Source organism: Salminus brasiliensis, chromosome 1, assembly GCF_030463535.1.
Source record: "Salminus brasiliensis chromosome 1, fSalBra1.hap2, whole genome shotgun sequence".
Taxonomy (NCBI): domain Eukaryota; kingdom Metazoa; phylum Chordata; class Actinopteri; order Characiformes; family Bryconidae; genus Salminus; species Salminus brasiliensis.
Window position 1 is genome coordinate 28418790 of NC_132878.1, and position 14835 is coordinate 28433624.

The 14835-nt window shown below is 41.1% G+C and overlaps 1 protein-coding gene across 3 annotated transcripts in view; it reads left to right on the forward strand.

Annotated features, from left to right (window-relative positions):
• The first annotated feature begins 3436 nt into the window (after positions 1-3436).
• The window catches only part of eda (ectodysplasin A), a 60730-nt gene continuing 49331 nt past the window's right edge, over positions 3437-14835 (forward strand). For all 3 annotated transcript variants that reach the window (XM_072676671.1, XM_072676672.1, XM_072676673.1), the window contains exon 1: positions 3437-3613. In XM_072676671.1, the coding sequence (XP_072532772.1) occupies positions 3437-3613 (177 nt within the window). The remainder of the gene's footprint in view (positions 3614-14835) is intronic.

A 14835-nucleotide genomic window follows, 5' to 3' on the forward strand; every position in this document is an offset into this window, starting at 1 on the left:
AGTGATAGGTAAAGGACTGAGCTGGTTAGGGATAGATAACGGAAAGCGCTGGTTAGTGATAGATACAGGAATGAGCTGGTTAGGGATAGGTAAAGGAATGAGCTGGTTAGGGACAGATACAGGAACGAGTTGATTGGTTGGCTGGTTAGTGGTCAGTCCAGAGGTTAATTGGTAAAGATATTTTCTTTAAAACTAGTGATTCTGTTCTATTAGCAGTTTGTTTGTGGATTACACCATGCTTTAGAGGCTCACCCATCTTCATAGTGTTTCCAGCTTCAGATAATGAAGAGCCTAATTGACAGGGTCTGTGAAAATCACTCTTCAGACTAAAGGCTTCCACAGAATTTACTCAAGCAACTTGAATGTTTATTGAATGCTGTTTTAATTGTACTGTTTTCCTGCTCCCGGTTTATATAGCAGGCTTCCACTTCAACCACCATATGTCACAAATCAGCATCTACCACAGATGCATTTACAGACCTAGAACATCAGTTTCCACAGAAAATCAACTCGAAATATATTACAACTCCAAAGATCAGGATCTGCTGTGTAGGCCTAAACTAGACACGTGGGTTATCTGCTCATTGTATTGCATGTCCCATGCATTCCTGTTGGGAGATGGGAGATTGGGAACCTGGTCCATGCAGAAGAACAGATTTCCTGATGTTTCTCAGCAGTTTAAGATCATTAACTTTACTTGCATTAAATGTGTAACTACTCTAATTATCAACTGAACCAACAATCCACACATACATGCTCATGTTCAGTCTTAGTTCCTCCTTTTGAGTCTCAGTTTCTCTCAGTAGTTGCTTGTTACTTGGGAGGGTTTTCTTTTAATGTTCAGTTCCTGTCAGTGGTTCTTCATCATATTTATATGGAGGTTCTGCTTGTGAGGCTCAGTTCCTGTCAGAGGTTCTTCCTTGTGCTTCTAGAGAGGTTCTCCTAGTGAGTCTCAGTTCCTGTCAGAGGTTCTTCCTTGTGCTTCTAGAGAGGTTCTCTTAGTGAGTCTCAGTTCCTGTCAGAGGTTCTTCCTTGTGCTTCTAGAGAGGTTCTCCTAGTGAGTCTCAGTTCCTGTCAGAGGTTCTTCCTTGTGTTTCTAGGGAGGTTCCACTTTTAAGTATCAGTTCCTGTTAGTGGTTCTTTCTCTTGTTTCTAGGGAGGTTCTCCTTGTGAGTCTCAGTTCCTGTCAGTGGTTATTTCTCTTGTTGCTAGGGAGGTTCTCCTAGTGAGTCTCAGTTCCTCTTCGTGGTTCTTCCTTGTGCTTATAGCAAGGTTGTCTGTTTGAGGTTTCTGTACATTTAGAGTTTTCTCACTTCAGTTTTAAAGAAACTGTGATTTATAGATTCCCATGTTCTCTAAAACTGAAGCCAATAAACACAGTTTCTCTCTCTGTGTGTGTGTGTGTGTTTTGTGTGTGTGTGTGTGAGAGAGAGAGAGAGAGAGAGAGAAAGAGAGAGAGAGAGAGAGAGAGAGAGAGAGAGAGAGAGGGAGAGAGAGAAAGAGAGAGAGAGAGAGAGAGTGATTCCTGAATTAGTACTAAACTGTCGGCACTCCTGCTGCAGCCCCCTCGCTGAACCTCGCTGGGTTTACTTGGCTCTCTTTGCGGTGAATTCTCCACTAAGTTAATTTATATAATCTAATTTAAAAGACTCTAAGTTCCCTGAGTGATGGTTACATATTCATTGTTGTTTTTAGTGTGTGTGTGTGTGTGTGTGTGTGTGTGTGTGTGTGTGTGTTACAGCTCAGGAGGGATTCCAATCTCTCTGGGTGGTTTTGGGATCCCCTCTTGGCTCAGTGGAATTGATGTAATATTAATTTTATTTTGTAATTTGTTTGGAGAGGCATGAAGAGCTGTCAGAGAGAGAGAGGGAGGGAGAGAGAGAGAGAGAAAGAGAGAGAGAGAGAGAGCACAGGGAGAGAGAGAGTGAGCTTTCTGGATGAATAAAGGCGGCTCGTTTTCAGGATGAATTTACGCTAGACGCTGACAACTTTAATGAGGAGAAAATGAGGAGCGAGAGACAGAGAGAGACTGGAAGGAGAACAGAGAGACAGGGAAACAAATAAAGAGAGCAGTGATGGTGAAGTCTAATACTTTCTCTCTCTCTCTACTTTATTCCCTTCTTTCTCTCTTTCATTCTCTTTCGCTCTCACTACTTTCTCACTTTATTTCTCTTTTTACATTCTACCTTTTATCTTTCTCTCTTTCATTCTCTTTCTCTCTCTCTCTCTCTCTTTATGTTCTCCCTTCTTTCTGTATTTTATTTTCCCTTTATTCCCTTTCTCTCTCTCTCTCTCTCTCTCTCTCTCTCTCTCTCTCTCTCTCCCTCTTTCTCTCTCTCTTTACTTTATTCCTTTGTCTTTCTCTCTTCATTCTCCCTCTCTCTCTCCCCCTCTCTCTACTTTCTCCCTCTCTCTCTTTACTCACTCTCTCTCTCTCTCTCTCTGTCTCTGTCTCTCTCTCTCTCTCTCTCTCTCTCTCTCTCTCTCTCTCTCTCTCACACACACACACACACTCTAATATTCTCCCTTCCCCTCACTCAGTGTGTCTCTCTCTGCAGAAATCACAGCAGCACGATTCTCTGCCTGGTTTAAGGTTTTTTCTGCACTGACAACACATTTTAGGGGAGAAGTGTAAATGGAATACGGAATCAGTGGATCCAGGTAGTGTGTTCATGGCAGGTGTAAACAGGATCACAATGCCATCTGTAATCCAGCAAAATCTGATCACTTTTGAGGGGTAAAATACTTTGCAGGGCACTGTATATAAACACTGCTGAATTCTTAATACTGGTGGTGGGATGTGTGTGTGTATGTGTGTGTGTGTGTGTGTGTGTGTGTGTGTGTGTGTTTGATGTATGAATCATGCAGTCAGATGTGGATGAGAGAAACTCTGCATGTGTCAGTATTGCACTCTACTGTAGCCATACTAACACTTTAAATATGTGGGGGGAGAGGGAGAGAGAGATAGAGAGAGAAGAGAGAGAGAGAGAGAGAGGGAGGGTGAGAGAGAGAGAGAGAGAGAGAGAGAGAGAGAGAGAGAGAGAGAGAGAGAGAGAAGATAGAGAGAGGCAATAAAAGGATGGAGGTGGAGAGGGGTTATTGTATGAAGTAGAGTAGTTTTAGTTACTGCAATACACCGGTGTGAATATCTGTGTGGGTGTGTGTGTGGGTGTGTGTGGAAGGGTGTGGGTGGATGGGTGGATGAGACTTTTCAGCGTAAGGACCGCCAACAGTATGACGCGTCCACCGCACCCAATCAGAAGCGAGATGGGCGTGTCCATAGACTGTCCGCCCTAAAGGTTATCAGCCTCTCTCTCCCTTTCTCTTTCATACACACTCACTGTCACTCACACCCACGCTCACTCACTCACTCACACACTCACTCACTAACGCATATGAATCCTGGAGCGCGCGCGCGGTCACTCGCAGTGTCAGCATGCCTGAGCAGGGCGCGTGCGCGTGCGGCGGCTGCAGGCGGCTCGTGGCGCTGATCGCGGTGTCGCTCGCGCTGCACATCCTGACGCTCGCGTGCTACGCCGAGCTGCGCGCGCAGGTCCGGCGCGAGATCACGGCCCAGCAGAGGAGCAGAGACACGGACACAGTGCACGAGCAGGTAAACCAGAGTGCGTGTGTGTGTGCGCGCGCGTGTGTGCTGTTACCCCCAAACCTTTTGTTCAGAGTTGCCCAGAGTTGTTCCGAGATATACTTTGTGTGTGTGTGTGTGTGTGTGTGTGTGTGTGTGTTTGTGTGTGTGTGCGCGTGCATTCGCGCATAATGTTTGTGTGCACGTGGTTTTGTCTTTATGCGCGTCTATATATGCGCTTCTGTGTGCATGTATACACGTAGGTGTGTCAGACTGTAAGTGTGTGTACGTGAGTCTCAAGTGTGTGACTGTATCAGGATTAAGTTAAGATTTTGATACAGATACCAAGTACACAGCTGTACTGGCTGCATTAGTGCTCAAAACAGAACTATTTTATGTCAGATCATTTTATTTCTATTTTCATTTTTTTCTGAATTGGTCTGAATTCCAAGTTGACATTTGTTTTTTACAGTCTGTACTGCAGCCTCTGCTGTGTCCAGTATATTCCTGCTTACCCTACTCTTCAGGGTCTGAACACTAAGGGCCATTTCATGTGCTGTAAATTATAATGGCATATTTTACTGCATTGCAAATTAAATAGTTTATTACACTGTAAGTTAATATAGTTCACTTTACTGCACTGTACATAAAAATGGTATTGTTTACTACATTAAATAGCAGTTCACTTTACTACACCGCAAATAATAACACTTCACTTTCAGTAATTCATTTTCACTTAACTACACTGTACATGACTAGATCACTTAACTACACTGTACATGACTAGATCACTTAACTACATTGTAAATGACTAGATCACTTAACTACACTGTAAATGACAATGGTTCACTTTACTACACTGTAACTGACTAGATCACTTTACTACACTGCAAATAATAACACTTCACTTTACAACACTTTAAGTGACAGTAATTCATTTTTACTTAACTACACTGTACATGACTAGATCACTTAACTACACTGTAAATGACAATGGTTCACTTTACTACACTGTAACTGACTAGATCACTTTGCTGCACTGTAAATGAAAATGGTTCACCTAACCACAGTGTAAATGAATAGATCACTTTACTACACTGTAAATGACTAAATCACTTTACTACACTGTAAATGACAATGATTCGCTTTACTACTCTGTAAATGACAATAGTTCACTTTACTACACCGGAAATGACAGTGCTTCACTTTACTACACTGTACATTACTAGATCACTTTATAACACTGTAAAAGACAATGGTTCACTTTACTACACTGTAAATGACAATGGTTCACTTTACTACACTGTACATGACAATGGTTCACTTTACTACACTGTAAATGACAATGGTTCACTTTACTACACTGTACATGACTAGATCACTTTACTGCACTGTAAATGACTAGATCACTTTACTACACTGTAAATGACAGTGGTTCACTTAACTACACTGTAAATGACCAGATCACTTTACTACACTGTAAATGACAGTGGTTCACTTAACTACACTGTAAATGACAGTGGTTCACTTAACTACACTGTAAATGACCAGATCACTTTACTACACTGTAAATGACAGTGGTTCACTTAACTACACTGTAAATGACTAGATCACTTAACTACACTGTAAATGACAATGGATCACTTTACTACACTGTAAAAGACTAGATTACTTTACTACACTGTAATTTATAGGTTCACTTTACTACACTATAAATTACTTGATTACTTTATTACACTGTAAATGACTAGATTACCCTACTACACTGTAAATGATTAGATTACTTTACTATACTATAAATGATAGGTCCACTTTACTACACTGTAAATGATGGGATCACTTTACTACACTGTAAATTATAGGTTTGCTTTACTACACTATATTTGAAGATAGTTCATTTACTACGCTGTAAATGACTCATTTTCTACATTGTAAATGAAGCACTACTGTACTACACTGTAAATACTGTTTTTACTGGACTGAAAATGAAGCAGTACTGTACTATACTGTAAATACTGTTTTTAATACACTGTACATAAAATAGTGTCCTACATTGTAAATCATGGTTCAGTCCCTTTTTATCAACTTAGAACTCTTAGTTTATTTAAAAACTGGAAGTCTGAAGAGTATTGAGCTGTTTTCTAGTTTGCAGTTTTGAATAATTACTGTACTTTCCATACTTTGTGCAGTGTGTGAGTAAAGTGTACTGGTAAATGTACATGGCTGTGTGTCTGTGCATTGTGAGTTTGGTTACACAGAGAAATGAGAGAGTGTGTATGTGTGTCTGTGTGTCGTAGTATCCGAAATATGTTCAGAGTTGCCCGTTTTGTGCACAAGCCCGCAGCTTTAGAGAAGCATTATGTGTGTGTATGTAAATGCCCTGCAGTATGAAGTTTCCTGTAAGGTTGTGTGTGCAGCAGCTGGAAGAACATCTGTAACATCAGTGTTACGAGCTGATTCACACCCGCACTCGGGGTCAGTGAAGTGTGTGTGTGTGTGTGTGTGTAGGCAGTATCAGCTAATGCTCTGGCTGATCTCCAAACTCTGCTTGTTCTCGTTCTCTCAGGTTGGGCACCAAAACCAGCATTATTGGGTCAGCGGTGTCAGATCACACACACACATACACACACACACACCAGCTACAGCACCAGCACACACACATCCATGCCTACAGACACTAGGGATATTTTGTGGCCGATGCAAGTTGTGCAGTTGTTCAGAGGAGGCTCAGCCACAGAGGGTCATTGCTGAAAAGCATTGCTGTATCAAAGCATATTAATGGAAAGTTGTCTGGAAGGAGGAAATGTGGTAGGAAAAGGTGCAGGAGCCTTGACTGAGGCACATGCATATGACGTCTTTGAGAAAGGGGCTATTATCAAACCACTCCTGATCCAGACACAACGTCAGAAGCATCTTACCTGGGCTAAGAAGAAAAAGAACTGAAATGTTGCTTAGTGTTCCAAAGTCCTATTTCCAGATGTAAAGGTTGTATTTTCAGCTGAAAACTAACTCTAATCTAGCAGCATTCCAGACCAAGGCCATCCAGCTAGCCGGGCAAACTGCACAGATGAACAGAATGTAATGTAATGTAGAACTCACATTGGCAGGGATATTTACCCAACATAATTACAGTGTTAAATGCAAAGTTATCATAGCGTGTCACTGTAAATCAGCCAATCAGAGTAAAGCTCATCAAAATCTGATTGAGCACACGCGGGACCAAGTGGTTTACAGGTTGTAAAACCATTTAAACCATATCTGGGCATTTTTTTTTTACCTGAGACTGAGATCTCGTACCTTAAATAAATGGCCTTTATAGATACATGCACCATGCAGTTTATTATTTTACAAGCCAGATTGAGAGACTTTTGCTGTGTGATGTGGTGCATCATGCATCATGTAAGTAGCTTTTAGAAGACTGTAACTAAATTGTGGCCCTGAAGGGAAGCACAAACAAGCCCAAAGTGTGCTATAAAAATGGTGGTGGTGGCCATTCCCCACACCATTATACAACCTCCATCAGCCTGGACTGTTGATACAAGGCAAGTTGGGTCCATGGATTTGAGCAAATGCTGACCCTACCATCTGTTTCTCAGCAAGATCCATCAGACTAGGCTGCATTTTTTTCAGTTATTTAGTCCACAACTGTCCGCTTTTGGTGAACCTGTGCCCACTGCAGCTGCAGCTTTCTGTTCTTGGCTGAGAGAAGTGGAATCCAATGTGGTCTTCTGCTGTAGTAGCCCATCCGCCTCAAGTTTCAACGTGTTATGCCATCTGAGATGCTTTCTGGTAGAGCTGGGCAATATTTTATCATATTGTGATGAAGTGTGTTATTATGATAAGAATATGCTTTTCTAAGCATATAGAGGAGACTGTTAGTGCTTAATAAACACTGATCAGCTGCAAGTTTCAATTCAAACAGTGTGATTAGACTGGTTTAATTCGATGAAGTGCAGCAGATACACAATTACATACACACTTTCAAATATGCACATACACAAATGCACGTACATACACATGCACATAAACATATGCACAAACACACACATGCACATACACACACATACACATATGCACAAACACACACATGCACATAGGCACATACATACACATGTACAAACATGCACATACACACACATAATATGCATATGCACACATATGCACAATCACACACATATGCATATGCACATACACGCACATACACACAGACATGCACATTTGCACACATACTCATATGCAGACATATATATGTGTATTAATTCTATTTCATATTGATTGATCTCTGAGCTTCACTGGCTTCAGAGTTTGATCTCTGCGTTTCAGAACACACACTCTACATGCTTGCTGGGTCTGGGTGCACGGGTGTGGGTGCTGCAGTGGTGCATGTCGCACCTCTGTTTTTAGAACGGTGTGTTACCGTGACGACTGATGATTGATGGAGGGAGGGTTCAGTGTTGTTAATCTGTCAGAGTTTAATAATGAGGCACGCACCCTGACCGCACTGTGTGTGTGTGTGTGTTAACCTATAAAGCATGACTAAGACCTCAGTCACTGTAATTCCACCTGTTGGATTCAGGAAATGTGTGTGTGTGTGTTGTGCGTCAGAGGCTTGGCAGAGTGGCATGAATGACCTGAAGACACATGTCAGAACGAGTGTATACACACACACACACACACACACACACACACACACACACACACAGACACGTACACACACATATTTGCATAAATAACATTAGTATCTTGTTAGCGTGTGTGTGTGTGTGTATTAGTATGTTGGCTGGAGGGATGGAAAAGAGACAAAGGAAAAGACAAAACACACACACACATGCACACACACACACACACGCACATACACACAGACATACACACACACAAACACAAACACACTTACACTCAGGACTGGGCTGTCTGCAGGCACCTCCGCTACACTCCTGTGAGAAACTTCCATCTGTGGGTTATTACACACACACACACACACACACACACACACACACACACACACACACACACACACACAGACAAACATACACACACAGATGGGTCTGGTTACCGACAGACAGATGCTGTTATTGGGTTAATATGGTGCTTGTGCTAACGCTAATGCTAACCAAACTTCTTAACTTCAGGGCAAATGTCTGTCTTTCACACAGACCGACAGACACACACATACACACACCTCTTGTTTGGCTTTGCTTTCTTTTCTATTTAACACTTAACTCTGTATACATATTTCTCTCTCTCTCTCTCTCTCTCTCTCTCTCTCTCTCTCTCTCTCTCCATCTTTCTCTCTCTCTCTGTCTCTCTCTTGCTCTGTATCTCTCTTTGTCCTCTCTAACTCTCTCTTTTTGTCTTTTACTTGTCCTCTTTCTCGTCTACCCCCTCCCTCTATGTCTCTCTTTCTTTCTTTCTTTCTCTCTCTCTCTCTCTCTCTCTCCCGCTTTCTTTCCATGTCTCTCTTGTTCTTTCTCCTCCTCCAGGGCACTGTGGCATTTCGCCAGAGCACAGTGTGATATCTTTCTCTCTGTCTCGCACACACACACTCACACACAGCTTATTAAAACAGGGAATGTGTGGGATTCCTTTACAACAGGATATCACCTTATTACAACCAGTCAGTAATTACTACATAGAACATTATACACACACACACACACACACACACACACACTCTTGTCTGCCCTTGTAGGGAGGGTCACATGACCTGGTCGTTACAGTGGGCATGCTGAAACAGGAGAGCAAGCTGAAGGTCAGATTGACAGATTGATAGGTAGTGACATCACTCTCTTACATGCGTCAGGCTGGAGTTCGATTCCCCACGTGGGCATGAACACTCCTCATCCTAACACTGCCTTCACCAAAGCCCAGAGAAACAGCAGTCAGTAGCAGTGAGGATTTTCCTCTATTGTGTAGCTGCGGGCGGCGTTCTTATGAATGTTGAAGCACTTGCTGATCGCTGCCACGGCGTGCGAAGCAGAACAGCGTCTGATCACTTTACAGAGTACCTTGCCTGCCTCACGAAACCCCGCCTCTTCACACTCATTATCAAACCCCCTAACATGCAGTGGTGGCTAAGCAGTTAGAGCTCCCGGCTATTGATGACAGGCTATTGATGGCTGTCGCTGTTGGGCCCTTGAGCAAGGCCCTTCACCCTCTCTGCTTCCCGGGCGCTGCAGCAATGGCTGCCCACCGCTCCGGGCACGTGTGCTCACTGTCCACTGTGTGTGTTTCACTGGTGTGTATGTGTGTGTTCATTGCACGGATGAGAAGAAAGTGGAAGCCAAATTCCATCTGTGTCACAGAAATGACACAAATATACAGAGACCAAATAGGATGTACTCTTTAAGTTGATGGGAGCCCAGCTTCTGACTCACATAGTCATGGTGTACATTGTCGCTGTCACCCTTTTTTTGACATTGTATGAATTTGGCCATTGCTCTTTATATTGTGTTAAATTGTCACAATAAATGGACCACAATAAAGGCTCTAAAATGTAGAATCGACTTCTATTGAAAGTTCTGGAGATACAATGTGTTTGTAAGCATGAAAGGAGCTTTGAGGTGAGGTTTGCTTTCCGCTTTGTTAAAGCTGATAGTGCCAAAGCCCTAAACTCTGAGATTGGTTCTTTAGTGAGGGGTGCTTTACTCCACAGCTCTGCTCGCTCAGATCAGGGACACATGACCTGAACTGCTGTACTGAGCAAGCTCCATATGGGCTCAGCTCTGTGCGCACTAGAGAGTGATCCCTAATGAGGGATCCTACACATCAAACAGGTGGAGAGAGGGGGAGAGAGAGAGAGAGAGAGAGAGCGAGAGTATATTTGCCTAACTTTAATAGCAGAGTTGTTAACAGCTGCATCTATTTAAAATTAGAGCCAGCGCACAGATGTGTGTGTGTGTGTGTGTGTGTAAGAGAGAGAGTTTGGTAACCAAAGCATAAAAGTTGCATAGAGGCAGTGAAAGAAGAGAAGAAAGAGGGAGAGAGACAGAGAGAGAGTGAAAGTTTGGATTGATCTTAAAGAGATGACGACAAACAAAGAGCAAAGCAACAGAAACATCGGCATTAACTGTGAACACATGTGGACACACACACACACTGAACATTTTAGAACAGTGGTCACTCTCTGGACATGAATATGTATGTATATTGATGTTATACATTACTGTGTATTTTTGTCAACCATAACTGCGTGACCCTTATATCACTGCTATGTGCATTAAAAAAAAAAAATATGCACAGCTTTTTAACCAATCACAGTGTACGATGTATGTTCAGTGATTCCCGTTAATAAGCTGATTTCTGAGTGCTGCTGTTCTGATTATCCTTATTATCTGTAATGAAGGTGACCTAACATTCAGTTTTTCTGAACTGCTACCCTTGAAGAATTAAAGACATCAACAGTAGTACACCTCACACACCAGTGTAGGTGTGTGTGTATCTTTACTGATTTTAAAAGATGATGATAAGCTCTTACTGATCCAAACACTGCTCTGAATGCCATCTCATTAAATTCAGCTTTACAATATGCAACACCATAATCACAATATGCAGCTTTACTGTATTCAACACCATAATCACAATATGCAGCTTTACTGTATTCAACACCATAATCACAATATGCAGCTTTACCGTATTCAACACCATAATCACAATATGCAGCTTTACCATATTCAACACCATAATCACAATATGCAGCTTTATCATATTCAACACCATAATCACAATATGCAGCTTCACCATATTCAACACCATAATCACAATATGCAGCTTTACTGTATTCAACACCATAATCACAATATGCAGCTTTACTGTATTCAACACCATAATCATAATATGCAGCTTTACCGTATTCAACACCATAATCACAATATGCAGCTTTACTGTATTCAACATCATAATCATAATATGCAGCTTTACTGTATTCAACACCATAATCACAATATGCAGCTTCACCATATTTAACACCATAATCACAATATGCAGCTTTACCATATTTAACACCATAATCACAATATGCAGCTTTACCATATTCAACACCATAATCATAATATGCAGCTTTACTGTATTCAACACCATAATCACAATATGCAGCTTTACCGTATTCAACACCATAATCACAATATGCAGCTTTACCGTATTCAACACCATAATCACAATATGCAGCTTTACTGTATTCAACACCATAATCACAACATGCAGCTTTACTGTATTCAACACCATAATCACAATATGCAGCTTTACCATATTTAACACCATAATCACAATACGCAGCTTTACTGTATTCAACACCATAATCACAATATGCAGCTTTACCATATTCAACACCATAATCACAATATGCAGCTTTACCTTATTTAACACCATAATCACAATATGCAGCTTTACCATATTCAACACCATAATCATAATATGCAGTGCTTAAATCACAATATGCAACACTGTAATGGCAGTATGCAACACCATTATTGCAATATGCAGGATCACAGAATGTATCATCATAATCATAATATGCAGTGCTTTATCACAGTATGTAGCAGAGTAATTGTAATGTGTATAATGTAATTTTGTCAATATTGTACAAATCTAATTGAGGTATTCAAAAGAATTGTGTGTGTGTGTGTGTGTGTGCGCGCGTGTTGGTTGATTGGATATGACTGTAGTCTGACTGAATTAGGACCCATAGAGACTAACTGTCCCTAGGTAACCCTATGTGTGAGAGAATGTGTGTGTGTTTGGTGCGGAGGGTGGGGGTGGGGTGTTAATGCATTCTCTGTGTTGTGGCTGAGAAGTGCATTTTTGTTCGAAGTGTAATAAACCAATTTTTTCCCAAAAATTCCCACTGTTGTTATATGTGTGTGTGCATATGTGTGTGTGTGTGTGTGTGTAGAAAATGGCATCTGTCCGACCCAAAGCATGTCTGGTTTTGAGGTTTGTGAGTTAGAACTCTTCAAAAGAGCCTCAGAACACCAGACCCAGACATTGTCTGAGCGCGCTCCAGCCACGGGTCAAAAGGTCATTAGAAGGTCAGGAGGGACTGCTGATGGCTTTAAAGCGGTAGTTCTGAAAAATAATGAAGTGGAAAATCAGTCGAAATGGACAAATTAGACATGACGGGTAATAACACACATGTTTAACTTAACGTTTTTCAACAATTTTTAATAATGAGGTTGGATTTGTTTTTTCATCACAACTCCTATAGTTTATAAACTCTTCATCACAACTCCTACACTTTATACGCTCTTAATCACAACTCCTACACTTTATACGCTCTTCATCACAACTCCTACATTTTATGAACTCTTCATCACAACTCCTATAGTTTATAAACTCTTCATCACAACTCCTACACTTTATAAACTCTTCATCACAAACTCTTCTTCACAACCCCTACACTTTATACGCTCTTCATCGCAACTACTACACTTTATACGCTCTTCATCACAACTCCTACACTTTATACACTCTTCATCACAACTCCTACAGTTTATAAACTCTTCATCGCAAACTCATCACAACCCCTACACTTTATACTCCCTTCATCACAACTCCTACACTTTATACGCTCTTCATCACAACTCCTACAGTTTATACACTCTTCATCACAACCCCTACACTTTATACTCTCTTCATCACAACTCCTACACTTTATACACTCTTCATCACAACTCCTACAGTTTATAAACTCTTCATCGCAAACTCATCACAACCCCTACACTTTATACTCTCTTCATCACAACTCCTACACTTTATACTCTCTTCATCACAACTCCTACAGTTTATACACTCTTCATCACAACCCCTACACTTTATACTCTCTTCATCACAACTCCTACACTTTATACGCTCTTCATCACAACTCCTACAGTTTATACACTCTTCATCACAACTCCTACAGTTTATACACTCTTCATCACAACTCGTACAGTTTATAAACTGTTCATCGCAAACTCTTCATCACAACTCGTACAGTTTATAAACTCTTCATCGCAAACTCTTCATCACAACTCGTACAGTTTTTACACTCTTCATCACAACTCCTACAGTTGATAAACTCTTCATCACAACCCCTACACTTTATACGCTCTTCATCACAACCCCTACACTGTATGCGCTCTTCATCACAACTCGTAAAGTTTGCAAACTCATCATAACTCCTACAGTTTATAAACTCTTCATCACAACCCCTACACTTTATACGCTCTTCATCACAATTTGTACAGTTTATACACTTTTTATCACAACTCGTACAGTTTGCAAACTCTTCATCACAACTCCTACAGTTTACAGACTCATCACAGTGTTTTACCCACTGATTCACACTCACGGTTTTACACACAACTTCACACACACATGTTGTTCTACAAGCTAACCAAGTAATGGTATGCTAAGCCAGTTGCACTCCATAATTAGCATGCCAAACACAGCGGGGTTTCACTGATGTCCTAGGAACCAGTGCTGCTCAGTGATGGGTCATTTGTAGTTTGTGGTTAGTGGAGAAGTGGTGTTCTCAGGGTTTTCTCGGCTTGTGTGTTTAGTGAATATACTGCTGTTCTTTTAGTGGTTTTCTCCGGCTAAACATTCTGACTTTCTTTTCTTTTTGTCCTTTTGGGTCTGGTTTGTGAGGCAATAGTGGCGAAATGTGTGATTTTCGTTTGTTTTCACCCTCTTTTACCAAAATGGTTTGCTATTGACTAATGTGGTTTATTTATGGGACCTATTCCAGTTGTACCAATACACAACATTCATATATTCAACTACTAATAATATGGTAGTGTCTAATTGGTTTTGTCAATATTAATCAAGTTATTTGAGTCAGGCAAATGTATTGGATCCCTGCTAAGTTGTAACGTGTGTAAAGTGATTTGAATTTAGTTCGGTAGTTGTTTTTTGAGTCATAATGGAGTTATTTAAGTTGTGTTTAATGTGTAGCTCTTTGAGTATTGTTTGGTAGTTATTTAGTACTTGGCTTATTTAACAAAAGCAAGTGTGCTAGTTGTCATTAGCAAATTTGTGTGTGGCAGTGAGAGGAAGGGATGGTGAAAAGAAAAGGAGGAGGAACTGACTACAGCCCTGACAAACTAAAGCACTTAGCAGCCATAGACGTCAGCCAAATACAGTGTGCGTGTAATGCAATCTCGATTCAATAAGATAATGTTGGCTTGTTTGTTTTTGGACTGAACAATTCAGTATTTTGTGATGGTCCTCTGAGAATCATATCGAGTTGTACATAATTGACTCCATGTGGCACAACG